The sequence below is a fragment of the Geotrypetes seraphini genome, chromosome 10 (assembly GCF_902459505.1).
Source record: "Geotrypetes seraphini chromosome 10, aGeoSer1.1, whole genome shotgun sequence".
NCBI lineage: Eukaryota > Metazoa > Chordata > Amphibia > Gymnophiona > Dermophiidae > Geotrypetes > Geotrypetes seraphini.
The window spans coordinates 125,981,094-126,001,878 of record NC_047093.1 but is presented as its reverse complement, the minus strand read 5'-3'; the positions used below and the strand labels follow the sequence as shown (position 1 = coordinate 126,001,878).

The window sequence follows — 20,785 nt, the reverse complement described above, 5'->3', positions numbered from 1 at the left end:
CTAAGTGATCGACAGAGAGGAAAAGGATCTCAGAAACCTGCTTGATTAATCAGGATGAACCTTAACCAAGTCTTGCAAGGTTCCATGTTTCTATCATCGATCCTAAAAAAACCTGTCAATGCTATTTTGATATTTATACTTTGTTTTCCAAATTTAAGCATCATATCTGTACGACAGCAGCAGGTGGGAAATAAAGCATATATATTTTGTTGAACTGTCTCAAACGTTCTGTAATTTGGTACTAGAATAAAGTTTCTGTGTGGGGCTCCATCAGATGATATCAACCATGATGTGAAAATTAACATATTTTGCTCATCTTTGGATCATTTTTTTTTTACACACAAAAAAAGTGTAGAAATAATTTTAAAGGTGTACCTTGCATGGGCGGGATCAAGCATGAAAGCAAGGAATTCAGTTCTACATAAAACGGAGGACGGAGATGGTGCCTACCTCAGTTAATTTCATTCCAGGTTTCACCACCTTGGCTACAGCTGCAGCAGTTGGAGACATGGCCGCCAGTTCTTCCTCAGACAACATTGCTCCTGTTGGATGGCAGTGCTAGTTACACTACATTTTGACTGCATATTGGCATACATCATAAATCAATTTTTTTTTTTTTAATTCTTTATTCCTTTTTAATTCTTACAACAAGTGTACTTAAAAAATAATACGACAATTTTCACAAAATCACTTGTAATTACAAACACATGTTCATATAAATATAACAAATATTTTATTTAGATGATTTGGAAAGATATTTAAGTGTTGTATTGAAAGTATAATGATTGTATTTCTGTACACTTATTGTGTTTGAAAATGATTCATGAATTTTAATTTCAGTAGGGTGGGGGGTGGGGATATATTCTTTTGTTCTTGATGATATGATTAAGATTTTCAAGTGTTACATTGAAATTTAATGGATATATTATTGCACACTTGTTTATGATTTAAAATGAATAAAGAATTTATAACAAATACCTATCCCCCCCATATTATCAATATTTCCATGACCATATTATACCTGTTTCCCACCCTAACCCAAATATAGACTAATCATTTTTTCTGGGTTTATAAGAAAACCAGCAAGCTATGGTCCACTTCAGTGGTATCATTCAAGCAATATGGGTACAAAGAAAAAAAGCATAAAGTGCTGTCATCTAACAAACTAATAAAGAATACGCTGGCATTTTGAAACCAGCTACAGAAATATCGATATTCTAATTTACAATACAAAATGATGTCAAATCTTTACATTATTCTGGTTTATCCAAATAGTAGTACTTTCATTAAACTGTAATTTTTCCACTTAGAAAAAAAAAGCCTATGGCATGAAAATAAAACTTACTGCGCACTGTATTTTGAAAACAAAATGAGGCATGTGCCAAGTGAATGGCTCAAAGATTATGAAGCAGATCTTTGCAGAAGCAAACGTTTAGACCAGGGATGCCCAATACGTTGATCGCGATCGACTGGTAGATCGGAAAGGCAATGCGAGTCGATCGCAGAGCTCATCCCGAGCTCCGTGATAGACTTGTGTTGCCGTCCCGATATACTGGGCCGATCAGCCTTCCTCTCCCCGACGTCCCCCACCGCCGCCCCAAGCTCTCCCTGCAGTAGCATCGGACCGACCAGCATTCCTCTCCCCGATGTCAATTCTGACGTCGGAGATGAAGTTGTGGGCCAGCCAATTGCTGTCTGGCTGGCCCGGAACTTCCTGGAGGATGTTTTCCTCTTTAACAGCCTCCGGAAGAGCGTTCCAGTTTTCTACCACTCTCTGGGTGAAGAAGAACTTCCTTACGTTTGTACGGAATCTATCCCCTTTCTCGTTCTCTCTTCCTTGGAGAGGGTGAACAACCTGTCTTTATCTACTAAAGTCTATTCCCTTCATTATTTTGAATGTTTTGATCATGTTCCCTCTCAGTCTCCTCTTTTAAAGGGAGAAGAGGCCCAGTTTCTCTAATTTCTCACTGTACGGCAACTCCTCCATCCCCTTAACCATTTTAGTTGCTCTTCTCTGGACCCTTTCAAGTAGTACTATGTCCTTCTTCATGTACGGCGACTAGTGCTGGATGCAGTATTCCAGGTGGGGGTGTACCATGGCCCGATACAGCGGCCTGATAACCTTATCTTTTGATTTTCTCCCCATGATTTATTTATACTTGGAAATATTACAAGCATACATTTTTTTTCTCAAGAGCTCTTTTTCTAAGGGGCATTCTTATGTTTAATATGTCCATCTGGCAAAAAGCAAGCTGCCTATGGGCGCTCAAAAAGATCTCAAAAGCAATTCAAGAGAACATATTGCTCTTGTCACGACAGCATCCTAGAATTGCAGAACTTCCTGAGGGTGAAAAACCAGCCTAAACACAAGAAGATACTACCATCAAACAATTTTATTGGATTTGGCTCTGCTAAAGAAAGGCAAGAGAGGGTTAGTGGCTCAGGCCCAACTAAACACAAGTTAGAAATATTACCTTTGCGTTTAGTGGCAGAAAGCAATTCATTCGCATTCACCAGCTCCTTCTCCAGTTTGCCAATTTTCTCCTCCAGTTCCTTCACTATTTTAGTCTTCGATCCTTCCATCTCGGTCAACTGAGTCTGAATTGCTTTGTTTACTAGAAGCAAATCAACACAGTCTGTAAGAAACTCAACGAATGCATGCTAACCAGATGATAGAAAGAAAAAGAAGGAAGCCATTTATAAAACTGCCCAAAAATAGTCGCATTGTAAGAGATATGGTTGAAAAGATAAATAGGCTCATCCAAATTTCTCAAGTTACAGCTGCCCACACTGCAAAGAACACATCCCAATCGCCATTCCAAAAACCTGATCACTCATCCAGGACACTCCTTTCTGTCTTCCTTCATATATCACCAATTTAGTTAAAAGATTTTTTTTTTAATGCCATAAACTATTTCTTTTTATTTACAACACTTATTAACCTGGTCAGTCCTGAATGTTTTTGGAAAAATGATCCCAGGCAGGTAAAATCTCTGGAAATACCTAGCAGGCACTAAGCAGAAATGTAATAATCTACCACCTTTAAAATGAAATGCACCAACTCTGGCTCATTTTCCTCTTATTTGGACCAGCATGTGTAGGATACTGTGTAGAGGTCTGCACGGGAACGGGAATTGCGGGAATCTCGTGGGTCCCGCGGGAATCCCCCCCTAACCCACAGAACTCCCTCTGGCCCATGGGACTCCCACGGGGACCCCCCCCCCTCTGGCCCACGGGACTCCCACGGGGACGGAAGGCTTTAGAAGCAGGGTTCGTCCATATAATATAATGGACACGTCAGCCTTAGTAAAAGAGGGGGTTTATAAGTTAATTACCTGAACAGAAAACAAAAAAAGGGTTCCACCAAAGAGATTCCACAAGGAAAACAGCAGCGCAAACACAAAAGAAACTGTGGAATTGATGATCCTGTCAGAAGTAATTGCTGCTTTTTATGGGGACGGGCGGGGATGGAGGTAATTCCTTGTGGGGACGGAGAGGAACCTGGCGGGGATAGGTGGGATTTCTGTCCCCGCGCAACTCTCTAATACTGTGCTCCAAGTACTTTGTCTGTGTTTCAAGTTAGCAGCACCGATTACATATTTAGAAATATCTACTTCCAAATTTATGATTTGGTTCTCCCCTACACTAATCATATTCCTTAAGGCAGCTGAATCATCACAGTTCCACACGTGGAACTAAGCTAACCACCTTTTTAAGATACAAAAAGGGTAGGTTACTAAGTCAGAGAAGTAATCAGGTACAACAATACAGTCATCACTGGAGAGTATTTTAAGTATGTTTCTTTCAATATGAACAACCTATTTAGTTTCATGTCCTTCTGCTGCATGCTTAAGAGCATGCTACATTTTTTTTTTTTTTTTTAATATTTATTGATTTTCTAAAGTTAACAAAAATGCAGTACAGTATCTATACAAATAATATTAATCATATATGCATTTACAATCAATCAAAATCCCTACAACAAAAAAAAAACACCCAACCAATATTTCGCAATAGAATGAAACCATGATGTAAATATCCCTCTCCCACCCTCCTTCCCCCTGGGCGTGTGTGCAATATACCAACAGGAACAAAAAACAATTACAACGCATCCATAAAAGATATCAAAGGGCCCCAGATTAACTTAAATCTCTTAGGATGACCCAGGAGATCCACGTTCATTTTTTCAAATCTATAAATTAAACATAAATTTGACCACCAAAAATTAAAGTTAACTTTATTCTTATATACCACCAAAGCCATAATAGTTAAAGGCGGTTTACAGGAAGAGAAACTGGACAATCGGAGAAGTATATAAATCATCGGAAATACATAATAAGCAAGAAAGAATTTAAAAGAAAAGATTAAAAAACAACGAAACTTTAGTAAGCAAATCCAGGTGACAAGCAGGCCCTACCTTCTCCAGCCTCTTTCAGAAGTTTGTGCAGTTCCTCAACAGCCCGGGTTAGCTCTGTGCTCCTAGCTTCAGAGTCCTCAGCTGCACTCTGAACACAGGACAAAGAGTGCTGTTACATCGTGCTTCTTTTGTGTCAAACAGAAATTATTATTGCCCCTTCCTCTAATTAGCATCTGCACTTTCACAGACAGCACTGTGCAATGCTCCTTCTCCAGAAGTCCAAATAACTAGATAAGGGAAAAATTTAGTTTCACCTAATTTCCTCTCCATGAATCCAACCAGACTAGTTCGAAATGAGTGGATTATGCCCCCCAGCCAGCAGATGGAGACAAATTTAAAAGCAATTAAACATTGCCTACAAAAAAAAGTACCATGTAGCCACATCAATTATAAAGCAATATCTAACAAATGTAACTCTGAACAATCCTTGAAAGACAGAATTCAGAATCCAACCCCCCCCCTCCTCAAATACACTAAAGAATTCAAGAGGGCTCCCTGCTGTTCTCCATCATGAACTGTGAGGAAAAATCTGCAACCACCATCCAACTAAGTTTTAAGCTAGGATGAGTCTCTGGTCTGGTTGGTTAGACTCAAGGAAAGGAAATTAGATGGTAAGACCAAACCCTTTTCTCTTTCTCTCTCTTCATCCATCAGATCATTCCAGAATGAATGGAATGTAATAAAACACCAGGTGGGATGAAGAAATGCCTACTCTAGGGTATCCAAACTATGGTGCTTGGGGGGGGGGAAGCAAGGAAAGTCAAGCTCTGGCTTTTACAAACCTCAACAGGAGAAATCAGGGGGGGGGGGGGATTCTGGCTAAAAAGGTGCCCTTAAGACTCCTAGGAAGCATCAGACCCTTAAGAATATAAGCTGACTTCAGCCTCTTCAAGTCATCTCACAATATTCACTTTTATAGTGGCTTACCCCTTTCTTTGTGCCTCAACCACCACTAAAAATCTGACTTCTGAAAATAAGCCACCTTTTAATAACATAACATTTGAGATTTGTTCAGACAGTACTTCAGTGGTAGCATTTGTCAACTGCCAAGGAGGGGTGGAAACTGCAGTGGTAGCCAGGAAGGCTGCTGTGTTAGACCGAGATCCGTGTTCAGCTATTAGTACCTCACATTGTGGGTTTTGAGAATGTACAAGCAGACTACTTGAACAGATACTCCCTGAATCTTGGAGAATGGGAGTTGTCTGCCCAAATCTAGAGCAGGTGGTGATCCATAGTGATGGATCTAATGGCAACAAAATAGATTGTCAAGATACTATAGTTTTTAGCTGACAGAAAGGATAAGGCTCATCAGGATTGGATGCTCCTTTCCTAGATGTGGCCTCAGGCAGGAATTTTGAATGTTAAATCACAGCCCCTTCTAGGCCGAGTGTTGCAAATGGCTCATGATTGACCCAGGTGACCATTGTGCAAAGGTAGGAAAGCATTTGAGGCTACCACAGAAAACTTAGGTGGTGCATAGATAAAGCAGTCTAGAAAGTTCAAACAATAAAATGATACATTTAACAAGAGAAAATATTATTTCACCCAATGCATAATTAAGTTCTAGAATACATTATTTGAGGATATCGTAAAAGCGGTTAATGTACTTGGGTTAAAAATAAAAAAGTTTGACAAATTGCTGGAGTTGAAGTCCTTAACCTATTAAAGTAATCTTGGGGAAGAGATATGCAACATGGAATTTTAGTACCTTTTGGGATTCTCCCATGTACATGTGACTTAGCTTGGCTGTTAGTAGAAACAAGATACTAAACTGATAGAGAGACCTTCCTTTCTGACCCAGTATGGCAGCTCTCTTGTTTTTCTTGAGAGCATTTTTAAAGGATGTGTGCTTTAAAAGTGGTGATCTCCACATGTGAAAGACCAGTTCCTTCTGGTTCAAACCCCTGGAGTGTCTAAAATCCCATGCATTTTGCAGCCAATCACATACTGGCAAACATGGATGCCGTGTAGAGGAAAGTCTGCCAAGCATGACACATCCCATGGCACTGGCTTCTAGTCTACTGATGGAACACTGCATCTTGGTTGCTATCCATTGATCTTGAGCTACCTTGCTAAGACAATAAGCCTTTCAGTAACACAAGATTCACATCTGTCATTTGCATCTGCACCAAGTCACCAATTTAGACTGGCTTTGGCTTTCAAAGACTATGGGAGGTGCATGTCATAACTCTGGCACACCAACAAATTAATCAGATGAATAAAGGGACAGCATGTGAGGCTGAGCCCAAGGGACCAATTCTAGAATCACCACCATGGTACCAAGAACTTGCACATAATCCCAACATACAGCATCTTTCTCACTGCTCTGGAATGTAAACATTCTGCTTGGGCCTTCCCAGATTCTTGAACAAAATACACCTATCTTTGTTTCCATTCTTTATATAGCGATGCTGAGGAAGTCTCAAGCCAAGTAACCTTACTGTGTTTCTTCTGAATTTTTATTTTCCCTTTGTTGATGCTATACTCGTTCCAATTGCCTGGTTTTCCTTTTGTGGCACGTCCCTCTTTTTAGATTTTTTGTCCTTTTTGTCTTCCTCTTAGTCTCTTACCGTAACAGGTGTTATTCAGGGACAGCAGGCAGATATTCTCACATATGGGTGACGTCATCCACTGAGCCCCGGTACAGACAGCTTTAAAAATGTATTGACACTTTAAGAACTTGAGAAAGTTTGCGAATTGCCCGCTGATGCCTTGAAGAACTGGATTGACACCGTGATGGAGAATGGGCTCTGTGATGAGACGAGCTACTTTTGGACGTGGAACGTCGATGCTGTACTGGAGATCCAGTATATCGGTTCCACAGGACCTGGTGGCTTTATGCTCAGGCTGGGCCAGTACCGATGGAGTAAGGAGTTTGAACATGTCACTGACTTGGAAAAGCGCTTCGAGCTTTTCACGGTACGAGAGCACTGATACCTTTAGGCGTTCTGCCGATACCATCGGTGCCATGTCTGGCCTTGGAGAGGGTGCCATTGAAGAGGATGCATATCTCGCTGGACGAGAGGCCAGACGCAAAAGCGGTTGTCGCTTGGTCGGCATCAAGGGACTCTATGCAAGGCTGACCTGCGAGACCTGTTGGGAAGCTGGCAGGCTTTTAGCTGGCTTAGCGGGTGGAGCAAGGTCTCCCGACACCGATGTTGAAGTGGATGCTTTCGACTCTTAATGATACACTTTTGAAAAGTTTTTCTCTTGCAGTTTCAGTTGAGACTCTGCCCTTCACGTCTGTTTGTTTTTTAATCCTTTATGACCTACTGATTTGTTTCAAGTTTATTAGGATTTTATATACCGCCTATCAAGGTTATCTAAGCGGTTTTTACAATCAGGTCCTCAAGCATTGTTTATTTTTTTATGTCTGTAAACTGCCTTAACAGCTTTTTCCCCTCTGAAAGATGTTCTAGTAAAATGTCTGGTATCCTACAGTGTATTCACCAATCTAAATGGAGACTGAAAAACTTCTAGAAAACTTCTTGTCCTAAGAGACAGAATAGATGAAGCCAGACAGAAAGCAATTCCAAAACAAACTTCAATCTCACCTTGTATAAATTGGAAAGTTTGATATTAGCATTTAGCTCATTCTGGAACCTCTCTTCCATACTGGATTGCTGTTCTTTTGCCTGAAAAAGAAATGTGGCCATTATTTTGAGTCACTTAGTCAGGCTCACGCTTCCTGGTACAATGTTCATTTCAAAGTCAGAGGATCAAATGTTCTCAAATTCCAAACCCACCAAGTATACTAACAGTTTCCCCTTCAAAAGAAACCTTTCACCAATTTTATTTTTATTTAAATTAGGGAGGGAGGGTTGTACTGGAAGCTTTATCATGAAGCCAACTACACCTAGGAGAAATCAAGGCAAGAGGAAAGATGGAAGATAGCACATTACATATCAAAAAGATGAAAATTCATATGAAGTATAGCTCAGAAGTTATATTACACCAGCAACTGTCAATTATTAAATCTGATGAAATCTTAACATGGTTGGATTTCTGATCAATGTGTCATTTCTAGCAGAACACACAAGTTGCTGGCGATCATTTACAGTAATTTGCGACTTTTGGCGTGACATTAACGTGATCTTTCCAGTCTTTTTGTGACATTTTTTCTTTCCTTCTTCTTTACCATGGACCCCTGATGAAGGTTGTCCGAAACACGGACCGTGTTGGGTCCCTCATTTGGTAAAAGGTTTTTAGATATGATTTATTTGTCACAATAAAATTTGCCTGCATCGTGTACAAGCCTGCAGTTTTGGTTTGTTTGCTCTGGTTGGTTTTCTACTGCAGACGAAGTTGGACCCCTTGTCTTCTTTGGTTTTGTTGCTATACGATATAAAGTCACAGCCCAACATGTATTGCTTCATTGTGGGATGGACACACGCTCCAGAGCACACGTTACACTCCCAAGGATGATACGGTGTACAACAAGGTTATTATACTTTATGGAAATTGCGAACCGTCAAACCATATTTTGAGCATTCTGCTTTTAGACTTTTGGTTCAATCTTTGTTATTGAGTCTTATTGACTACTGTAACATTGTTCATCTAACAATCACTAAGAAAGACATGGCCAGATTACTACCGATTCAGAATACGGCGGTTAGACTGATTTATGGCCTGAAGAAGTATGACCATGTCACGCCATTTTATTGCAGGCTATATTGGTTGCCGATGGAGGCTCATGTTTTGTTTAAGTTGGGTTGTTTTTGTTATAAGGTTTTATATGGCACTGCTCCACTCTATTTGGTTAATAGATTTTCTATAGCATCGTATAAACATAGTTGAAAAACTCACGCCTTGTTTAATTTTCCCTCTGTACAAGGCTGTAAAAGCAAGAAATTTCTGGACCATACTTTGGCATTTCAAGTAGCTTCTCATGATAAAGAACATTTTAGAATTCAGCTGAAAACTTATCTCTTCTCAAAATACTTGGTTAAATAATTTATTCTGTTCTTAATAATATTGTATTTGTTTATAGTCTTTTGTAAACCACTTTGAATTTATGGTTATATGACTAATAAGCACGATGTTATGTTATGTTATATATAGTTTTAATGATATACTCTGTGTTTCCTAATGCTCTAAGCTTAGCTAAATGAGACCATTATCCTTGCCATATACTTTCACTATGATTCATGGCAAACATGCACATACAAAATTAATGAGAAGGGGAAGGAAATAGATATACCCTCCCCTTATTAAAAAAAATTCAAAATACAAGCGCTGTATGCATTTCCTCATGCCCCCTTTGTTTTCTCCTAAAAATGTGCCTCTGTAAAACAAAGAAAAATGGGGAGACCCAATGATCCACAGAGAAAACAATCCACCGATGAAAACAAAAACAAAATAAACTGTGGAGACCCAATGATCCACAGAGAAAACAATCCACCGATGAAAACAAAAACAAAATAAACTGTGGATACAGATGTTCTGGAGATAATTATACAATGACATATAAAAACATGAAAATTCAATGAAAAAAGTACAATGATAAAAAATACAGTGGTCCGGTTGGATTTTTACCACTGTATTTTTTATCATTGTACTTTTTTCATTGAATTTTCATGTTTTTATATGCCTCTGTAAAACAGACATTCTAATTTGAAATTCAAATACAACTTTAAGTGTCCAGTTGGTGCTTGTAGGTGTTCTGAAAAGATTTTCCAACTCACCTCCTTTACTTTATTAAGCAGGTCACCTGCCTGCTTCTGAAGATTTTCATTCAATAACTTCAGACTAGTTACTTGCTCTTCCATTCGAGTGACCTGAAAGATTTCAAAACAACATCCATATTGGTTTTATTTTGGCTTGGACATCCCGTGAGGGAAAAGACAACTTCAAGTGCTTTAAAAAAGAAAGCAAGCCATTAATATATCCCTTTTATTTCTGAAGATTTCACTCACCCCTCCTTCCAACACTAGGAGCTTAGTATATTATGGGATAAAGAGGGGAGATTTTGGGCATGGATAGGAGCATAGGAACAGGGACACATAAGGGAATGCTGTATGGGGGATGGTATATGGACACAGAGGAGCAATGTCAGACATGGGAAGGTATATGGACAGAGGGATAATGGCTAGACATGGGGGAGAATAAGAATGTAGAAGGAAGATGCTGAACTTAGGGGGAGGGCCTTAGAGATATAGAGCAGTGGTTCCCAACCCTGTCCTGGAGGACCACTGGGCCAATCGGGTTTTCAAGCTAGCCCCAATGACTATGCATGACAGAGATTTGTATATAATGAAAGTGACAGGCATGCAAATCTGTTCCTGGGGGCCACTGTGGCAATTCTTATGTTCTCTATGTCATTCTCTAATCTTTATTTTAATTTACCTAGCCTTTTTGTGCAGATACAAACAACTCAAAAGTCCTGGATTTCAAATAAGGTGTCTTGAGTAAAATGGGGGAATACCTGAAGACAGAGCTGGTGGACTGGAGGCTAAAAGAGAAGTGCAAAGACAATGGCTCAAGCTGAAAATGAGAATAGAATTTTATGTATGGAAATTAAATAAAAGTAAGAGGAAAAGCAAAGCATTACATTACACTAGAGATTTCTATTCCGCCATTGCCTTGCGGTTCAAGGCGGATTACAAAAAAACATATTACATGAAGATATCTGGTAATTTCTAGAGGAGATAAAGAGTAGATGAGGTTGCTTTGGGGAATCGGGAAGGTATTGGGAAGTGGTATTAGGAAGTGGGAAGGAGCTAGCGGTATTAAGTCGTTTGCAGGAATTTCTTGAAAAGTAGAGTATTTCTTTTCTGAATGTTTTGTAGTCTGGGGTCTAAACAACTGAAAAACTAGCGGCAAAGGAGGTGGCATTTATGAAACAGAAGGACATGAGAAGGAAAACAAAAAAAGAAAAAGAATACTGATTAAAATTCAAAGAAGAGAAATATGGCTGGCCAAAGCACAGTCAGAAGAAATAATGACTGGAGATGTACAGAAAGGTGAGAAAAATTATTTTCTGGTATATTAGAGAAAGAAGGACGACAAGGAATAGAAATTCAAGACTAAAAGATGCTAACGACCACTATGTGGAGAGCAATAAAGGATAAAGCTGATGTGCTAAACAAACATTTCTTTTCTGTGCTCAAGGAAGAAAATTTTGGAGAACGAACTCAGTTCTAGTTCTTTCTGGAAGAATCAAGCACTCTAGACTATGTTAAACCACCCTTACTGTCTTATTTCAAATAATTCTGAGATAAATAAGTCTTAAAACCATTTCAAACTTGTTACTTTACCTCGTCTTTCTTGTTCTCCAGATTACATTTTAATTCAAGAATTTCATTTCCTTTTTCTCTGGCCAGAAATAAAACTTCATCTGTTTTAGATTTCAGTTCAGCATTCAGCCAGGTGTTCTGACTCTGCAACAATTCTTTCTCTTGTTCCATTCGTTTCTCGCGATACTTGAAAAAAAAACAAAAAAAAAACAAGAAAAAGAGATATAACAGTTGACATTGTCAGGGAAAGATTGGAATAAAAATGACACTATCCTGCTTGGATTTGTTCCATCCTGCACCAACGAAAGATTAGGTTCTTACCTCTGCTAATCTTCTTTCTTGTAAATCCACTCTTAATGCTGGGAACAAGTGGGAAGTAGTGTTCCCCTGTTACCAGGGGCAGTAGGAACTTCAATTAACAGAAATTCAACCCCTCCCACTGTGCTCATCTGCTAAAGCAGGGGTGTCAAATGTTGGTCCTCAATCCAGTCGGGTTTTCAGGATTTCCCCAATGAATATGCATGAGATCTATTAGCATACAATAAAAGCAGTGCATGCAAATAGATCTCATGCATATGCATTGGGGAAATCCTGAAAACCAGGCTGGATTGCGGCCCTCAAGGAACAACATTTGACACCCCTGTCCTAGAGCATGATCCCTGGACACCAGTTAGTCTTCAAGTAGACAGGAATCTGTACAAGAGAAACAAGAAACAAGAGAGAGAGAGAGAGAGGGGAACTCCCCACCAAACAATCAATTCTGCTCATATTAACATATTCAAAACAGCAACAATGCAAATTGGAAAACAGATTACTAAACATTAAGAAACCTGAACTTGAAAACAGGGTTATAGGGAGAAACAGCCTGTACAGTCAGAAGAGGGCAAAAACCCAGGAACTCCGCTAACCTGACTCCATAGTTAATTAGATGGCATTCCCAGAAAGGCTGGACCGAGACTGAAATCCAGCTTACCAGTAATCGGCCAGGCAACCTGCAAACCGGACAGAAATAGGGTGGGCTTAAGAACATAAGAATTGCCGCTGCTGGGTCAGACCAGTTGTCCATCATGCCCAGCAGTCCGCTCATGTGGCGGCCCTTAGGTCAAAGACCAGTGCCCTGAGTCTAACCTTGTCTTGAATCCCTGAAGGGTGTTTTCCCCTATAACAGCCTCCGGAAGTACGTTCCAGTTTTCTATCACTCTTTGGGTGAAGAACTTCCTTACATTTGTACGGAATCTATCCCCTTTTATCTTTAGAGAGTCCCCTCTCGTTCTCTCTACCTTGGAGAGGGTGAACAACCTGTCCTTATCTACTAAGTCTATTCCCTTCATTATCTTGAATGTCCCCTCTCAGTCTCCTCTTTTCAAGGGAAAAGAGGCCCAGGTTCTCTCACTATACGGCAACTCCTCCTGTCCCTTAACCATTTGAGTCGCTCTTCTCTGGACCCTCTCAAGTAGTACCATGTCCTTCTTCATGTACGGCGACCAGTGCTGGATGCAGTGTTCCAGGTGGGGGCGTACTATGGCCCGGTGCAGCGGAATGATAACCTTCTCCGATCTGTTCGTGATCCCTTCTTAATCATTCGTAGCAGTTTGTTCACCTTTTACGCCACTGCCGCACATTGCGCAGCTTCATTGACTTGTTGACCAGTACTCCCAAGTCTCTTTCCTGGGGGGGTCTCTCCAAGTACTGCAGCAGACATCCTGTATTCATGTACAAGATTTTTTTCTTACCAACATGCATCACCTTACACTTATCCATGTTAAATCTCATCTGCCATGTCGTGGCCCATTTCTCATAGAAACATAGAAGATGACGGCAGATAAGGGCCATAGCCCATCAGGTCTGCCCACTCTACTGACCCACCCCCAAGTCTACTATCCTAGGGATCCCACTCTTGGTGACAGGTTCCCTTGGCTTAACCTTCTAAGGGATCCCACATGGGCATCCCATTTGCTCTTAAATTCTTGCACGCTGTTTGCCTCGATCACCTGCACCGGGAGCTCGTTCGAAGGATCAACCACTGTCTCGATGAAATATTTCCTGGTGTCGCCATGAAATTTCCCGCCCCTGAGTTTGAGCGGATGCCCTCTTGTGGCTGAGGGTCCTTTGAGAAAGAGAATCTCTTCTTCCATCTCGATACGGCCGGTAATATACTTAAATGTCTCGATCATGTCTCCTCCCTCCCTATGTTCTTCGAGTGAGTACAGCTGCAAATTTTTCAGCCTTTCCTCGTACGATAGATCCTTGAGCCCCAAGACCATCCTGGTGGCCATCCGTTGCACCAACTCTACTCTCAGCACATCTTTTCGGTAGTGTGGCCTCCAGAATTGCACACAGTATTCCAAATGAGGTCTCACCATGGTTCTGTATAATGGCATTATGACTTCAGGCTTCCGGCTGACGAAACTCCTGCGGATGCAACCTAACAACTGTCTTGCCTTAGATGAAGCCTTCTCCACATGATCAGCAGTTTTCATGTCTGCACTGATGATCACTCCCAAGTCTCGTTCTGTTAATGTCACATCGCAGGTCTTTGCAATTCTTCTGCGTCCTCACTACTCTGAATAACTTCGTATCATCTGCAAATTTAATCATCTCGCTCGTCGTACCAATTTCCAGGTCGTTTATAAATATGTTGAAGAGCATGGGTCCAAGCACCGAACCCTGCGGCTCTCAGACGATTAGCAGAGGTAAGAACCTAATCTTTCATTCTTGTACAATCCCCTTTGATGCTGGAAACAGGTGGGATGTAACAGCAGTCCCTAAACATTAGGTGGGGGACAGATGAGCCTGCTGCCAACACCGATGCCCCAAAAGTAGCATCCTACTTGGCCGCCACATCAATCCGATAAAACTTGGTAAAGGTGTGCAGAGAAGCCCCATGTATCCGCCCTGCAAATCTCTTCCGGCGAAACTGATGTAGATTCTGCCCAAGACAATAACACACCTCTAGTAGAATGAGTCCGGACTCCAAGACGGGGCTTTTTCCCTGCCGCCACATAGGCAGCAGAAATGGCTGCATGAATCCATCTAGAAACGATAGCCTTAGAGGCAAGCCTACCCTTACGGGCAGGTCAGAACAGATGGTTCGAGAGGCGAAACTCGTTGGTGACCTCCAAATAACACAGAATCTGTTGTGTCAGTGCCTGGTATGAAACAGTTCATGGGGGCTTTGAAAAGGACATTTCAGCTGGCAGAATTTTAAGATCCCTACCAGCCAAAGGCTGTTGTTACTATCAGGGAGACCAGACTATGGTATTTTCCAGGACACCTTCTGGTTTCATATTCAAAAGACTACAGCCCATATCTTTCACTACCTGAGTTTCACATATTTCTGAAAACAGGGTAAAAATCATATCCCAATACAAATGTACCCCAGGAAATTCTCTAACATAAATCAGAGATTCTATTATTCATATGATGTAGGCGTGCTGGGGTCAGATACCACCAATACAATAGCTTATAACCATTCTCTATCAGGTTGTTCACCATGGATATCCTTAACAGAGATTGAAATACCATTTTCCACTGTGATGGTTTCAGATGGTTCTGGAGAAGGCTTTCCCACTTAAGGATATATGAAATGAGTGGGACTCCCTGTTGTAATAATGCCCTATATATGCATGATATACACCCCTTTCCACTGCTTCCCTCCCAAACCCAGTCCTAAAGAGTATCTTCCTTAAGTAATAATAATAATAACAGTTCATATACCGCAGGACCATGAAGTTCTATGCAGTTTACAATGATTAAAAGATGCTACAAATTGAGTAGAATTAACAAAGTTAAGAGCTAGTGATTAACAGCTCTAGAGATCAGTTATTGTGGAATAAGATTGTACAGGTCAGTTACCTAAATACTTCGGGAACAGATGTTTTTAGGTGTTTCCTAAATTCCCCTAAGTAGTAGGCATAAGCAATTGTTCCAGATCTTTACCCCATAATGCTGCCTGATGTGAGAAAAGATGTTGATGATGTCTTTTAAATTTACATCCTCTAACCGGTGGAGAAACAAAATTCAAGTGTGAGCTTCTCTTATGTCTGTTGGTTGATCTGGGAGGGCTCTCATCCCAATGAAAGCTGAAATTTGTCTGTATTGGAACTGGTCCATCTGAGATAAACCATACTCTGCCAATAATTTTGATACAGATAGAGTTTGTCCATTTACCAGAAATTGTCCCAGCTGATCAAGGCCTCCCTATGCCCAGCATTTACATCTGGTAGCCATGTGGCCAGGAGCAAAATCCTCAGCCAAAACTATTGCCATTTAAAATAACCGCATCCTAGTTTGAAGCCACAAGGTTAGAGTTAAAGCTCTAAAGGGATGTGCCCACCCTATCTCTGGCTTAAGATCTCTCACCGTGTGGCTACATAGTATACATGGGGGACATGAGGCTATGTTTATTGTTATTAGATCCCTAGTATGTGTCACATTAAGATAAAAACTTGTATCAAAAAATCTTGTAGTGTAACTATCGTAAATTGTATATTATGTATGTCAACCTGTAACCCGTTTTGAGCTCTTTGGGGCGAGCAGGATAGAAAATGAATTAAATAAATAAACCAAGATTCCATCTATATCCATGTTTCATGAGTGTCTCTGCGCCAGGTTAACATAACTCTCAATTGAGCAGCTATGTAATATCTAAAAAAAGAGGACTACCATTCCACCCGACTCATGTAGTTGAAAAAATGCTGCCCTTTGAACTCTAGGTGGTTTACGTTTCCAAATACAGTAAAACCAAAATTCTGCCAGTAGTTCCTACCTTTTCCAGTGTACCAAACAGGAAGAGCCACTAGACCCTATCAAAGGCCTTCTCCGCATCTATCCCCACAATCACCATTGGGTGTGGCCATAGTTCTATTTGAATAAACAACATGCAAGACTCTTCTTATCGTATGCTGGCGCCCCTGGACAAAATCTGACTGGTCATCCAGAATCAACTTGCCGCTGAGCCAGAATTTTGGTGAAGAGCTTATACTGTCCCCAAAAGGGAAACTGGGTGATCAGATCCACATTTGGAGGGGTGTTTCTCTGGTTTTGCTATCAGGGTACTCAATGCCAGTCATCAAAAATATGCCCCTGCCTTAAGCTATTAAACATTTCTGTCGAGGGCTTACTAAGACCCCTAAATACTTTATACGGTACTAAATACAGTCAAACCTCGGTTTACGAGTAACCCGGTTTGCGAGTGTTTTGCAAGATTGACTTTGCGAGCCCCCACCCGACCGCAGGAACCAACAGTATTGCTCCCCCCCCCCCGCCCCCGAGGCCACCGGCACTACTCCCTCCCTTCACGATCGTCTCCTCCACATCTACCGACCGGCCCTGTCCTTACCCATGTGCCACCGGAGTTAGAAAGGGCCTGCCGCCAATATGCTGCTGAGCCTTGAGCATCTGCGCATTCTCAAGGCCTTCTGGATCTCACCCTCACCGAGATTATCAAGAGACTCGAGATCTCATGAGAATCTCAGAGAGGGTGAGATCCAGAAGGCCTGAGCATGCGCAGATGCTCAAAGCTCAGCAGCAGATCGGCGGCAGGCACTTTCTATCACCGGTGGTGCAGGGGTAAGGACAGGGCCGGGAAGGGGGGGAAGAGGCAATAGCAGCACCGGTGGCCTCGGGTGGAGCATGGGAGTCAGGGTGCGTCCGGCAGGAGTGAGCCAGCACCTGCGAGTCCCAGCAGAGGGGGTAGTGGCATCCGTGAAGGGGGGGGGGAAGCGTCCGGGAGCAGCAGAGCCAACAGTGTCCAGTCGGGCTCTGTGGCGGCGGCGGTTTGCTTAGCCAGCACCACCCGCAGTGAGAGGCAGCGAACAGCAGCAGAGGAGAATTGGAGGAACCACGTGGATGGGTCTGTGGCAGAGGCAGCGGTGGAGGCGTCCCTAATGGTAATTAAGTTTTTGGGGATGTGGAACGAATTGTTCAAGTTTACACTAACTCTTATGGGAAAAGTTGCTTGATATACAGGTGTTTTGGTTTAAGAGCATGCTTCTGGAACGAATTATGCTCGTAAACCAAGGTACCACTATACTTTATACTGTAGAATTTGTTAGTAAAGTCATCTAGGCCTTAGCATCTTCCCATCATATGTGGCCTGCTTTCTGAGCCACTGCCAAAATTTTTCTTTTACCAGGAAACAAGCCACTATGTCCCATGGGCGGCCTGGTATTGGACTAATGGCTACATGCACTTTCTCAAGTTTATCTGCGGAAGATCAGCCTCAGGATCTGCTTCTTGTACGAATTGTTCAGAGTCTTCCGCATTTACTCAGTAACCAAGTCACCTGTCTGCAACTCTGGGAGACCTCTTGCTCATATTTTGGCATGCTCTGTTCTTGCCATCTTCAATCTTTAAGAGTAACTCCTCTTGCTTGATCTCCAGTATCTCACAGCAGCTCTAGAACTGCACAATATCACCATCATGGTCTAGTCATTTTTCTTCAAATTCTCTACAAGTTGCAGGCCCATATCCTCCACTGTTTTCTGGAAGCCATCAACATCCTGATGTAATTCTCTCTCAATAGTTTGCATTGTAATTTTCAATTCACAAAGACAGCCCTGGAGCTCTACTCTTGAGGCTGAACGGGACTCCCTCATCAGTCATATCTTGTTCGGTCGCAGGGTCTAATAAGCCCGCAAGTGCCTTACCCTTCTTCAAGGAAAGGGTTCACATGGTACAAGGCCACAGTGTCCCAGTTCTATGACTGGTAAGCAAACAACTTCAAATCTGGCCATTGATTTTTAGTCGTCATAACTCTCACAGCTAACTTTGCACGTTAGCACCGAATGAGCAGAGTTTTAGTCCAGTTGACTCTGCTAACAAAAGCAAATTATATCGGGGCAGGGAAGAGTTTGGTGGGCAGGAAGCCATCTCTTCGATGATGTCACTTCCTCCCTAACATGCCTTCTTAACCATTTGCTTATTGAAAAATCTTTCACAATTTATTACTTCAGAGTCTAAGGATAATGACAGTGATCAAATGGCTACTAACCTTCACTGAGACTTCAGAGGACTGCAGCTCATCCAGCTTCAGCTGCAGCTCTACCTTTGCTGTGTTTGTTTCAATGAGTTTAGCATTCAGACGCTTAAGGTCCTCTATTGAAAAAGCAAAGAACATCAGCAGCCAGGGTCAACAATTAAAACAAAAATGTGCCAAAATAAAGAATCATCTTACCAAATCTGTCCCTAGGGTACATAATAAGCTAAAAAGCCCAGATTTTAAGCTATAAAATTCTACTGCCTGTCATATTCTGATTCCTAGTCATTCCTTTCCCTCACCTACACATTTTTCCCCTTCAGACTACGAGGTATTATGGGAATTATTTCCATGATTCACCTACATTTCTAGTATTGCCACCTTTTGTTCATTCTGCTTGAACAAAAGCTAGTCATGAAATCTATTGTTAGTCAAATAAAAATATCACATTTTTTGTTTTTATGTATTCAACTTGGTTTCTGTGCATTCAAATGGACTAACAAGGCAGTAAACTAACAGTTTATTCACTGGCTCTTTATCCCTCCCTTATACACCGCGATCCATAACATCTTTATCAAATGACTGCAAGAGAGATGAAGAGTAGGGATCAATTTTAGAAAGGGTGGCTTGCAGATTGAACAGCAGCCGCCACCACCAACTACTATTAGGGAAGATTGGATGGACTGTTCAGATATGTATCTGCTGTCATTTACTATGTTGCAGTAAAATCTCCGTTAACCAGCACTCTCATCCAATCCAAAAAAAAAAAAATCGCCAGGAAAAAAAAAAAGTCTACTGAAGCACCAGCAGCAGCAGTCCCGAGTCGCGAACCCTCATCTCCCACCTGTCCTGAAACAGCAGCGTGACGCATCAGAGGAAAGGCCCTGCCAGGGCTAGCCGCAAACAGCCCATTTTGAGTGCTGCCTCCTGTTGCTTTGGGTAAGAAAGGAAGAGAACGAGGAGGTTCATGGCACAGGACTGCCACCTGCTTCTGCTACTTTGGGGCTTAAGGGGGAGGGGGGGTTACAGCTCAGGACTGCTGCTTCTGTGCTGGTGATTCAGGACTGAGGGGGGGGAATTGAGATCTGTGTTAGACAAGGTTTCAAACACACTCTCAATCAACCAGAAAAATAGTTATCTGGCATCCACCAGTCCCCCATGGGTGCTGGACAACTGAGATTCTAATGTTTAGTTTAAGACTGCCTTTCGGCATGACTGAATGCACAGGTTATCTGGATAGCAGCTGAAAATCACTACTACACAGGTTTTTGTGATTTTTCCAATTATTGGTTATATGTTAGATGGCAACCCCTGTATAATTTCATTTCAAAAACTGACTTATCTGTCTTAGATTTCCATAAACTCACAAATTTAAAAATCTATAAAGCTTTATTTTAGAGATCACAAATAATTTTGTGAACAATTTCAGTCCTCCTTACCATGGAGATGCTCCAGCTCCTCAGCCCGTCGTTCAGTTGTTCGCACCAAATCCCTCTTTTCCGCTTCCAGTTCATCTTTTGCTCTGGTAAGCTGATTCTGAAATTGAACAGAATATCAGCTGATTGGACAAAGGATGGATAAAAATCAATGATTTTTTTTTAATGAAATTTCTTTTTTTTTTAATTATTTATTTATTCATTTTTGAATTCTTACAACAAGTGAATTAAACATAATATAACCAATTTTCATATATCACTTGTATTTACAAACAAATCATCTTGTAAGATAAAATAAATACCCCCCTTTTTATCAATATTCCTAATTCCATATGATATACATGTCCCACCCCTCCCCCACATATCTGTTACCCATGTGCTAAGATATCTGATCATTAGAATAATTAGTCAATGGTTCCCATATTTTTTTTAAATTATGAAAATTCCCTTGTTGTAACGCTATCATCTTTTCCATCTTATATATATGACAAATTGAATTCCACCAAAATGTATAATTTAATTTAGTATAATCTTTCCAATTTTGAGTAATTTGTTGCATGGCGACCCCTGTCAATATTAATAATAACTTGTTATTAATGAAATTTCTTTTTATATAAATAGGATATTTTTAATTTAACTAGGTTTTTTTTTGTTTTTTTTTAAATAAAATGCTTTTGGAGAAAGATAGTTTTCTATTTAAGATGCATTATAGACCAGT

At 41.1% G+C, this 20,785-nt stretch overlaps 1 protein-coding gene across 2 annotated transcripts in view; it reads right to left on the bottom strand.

The window, feature by feature from the left end:
* Nucleotides 1-20,785, bottom strand: part of TPR (translocated promoter region, nuclear basket protein) — a 133,600-nt gene that overhangs the window by 105,207 nt on the left and 7,608 nt on the right. For both annotated transcript variants that reach the window (XM_033961292.1, XM_033961293.1), the window contains exons 4-11: nt 20,071-20,167; nt 18,647-18,750; nt 11,674-11,838; nt 10,102-10,194; nt 7,972-8,052; nt 4,418-4,505; nt 2,475-2,615; nt 451-542 (exon numbers count right to left, since the gene is read on the bottom strand). In XM_033961292.1, the coding sequence (XP_033817183.1) occupies nt 451-542; nt 2,475-2,615; nt 4,418-4,505; nt 7,972-8,052; nt 10,102-10,194; nt 11,674-11,838; nt 18,647-18,750; nt 20,071-20,167 (861 nt within the window). The remainder of the gene's footprint in view (nt 1-450; nt 543-2,474; nt 2,616-4,417; nt 4,506-7,971; nt 8,053-10,101; nt 10,195-11,673; nt 11,839-18,646; nt 18,751-20,070; nt 20,168-20,785) is intronic.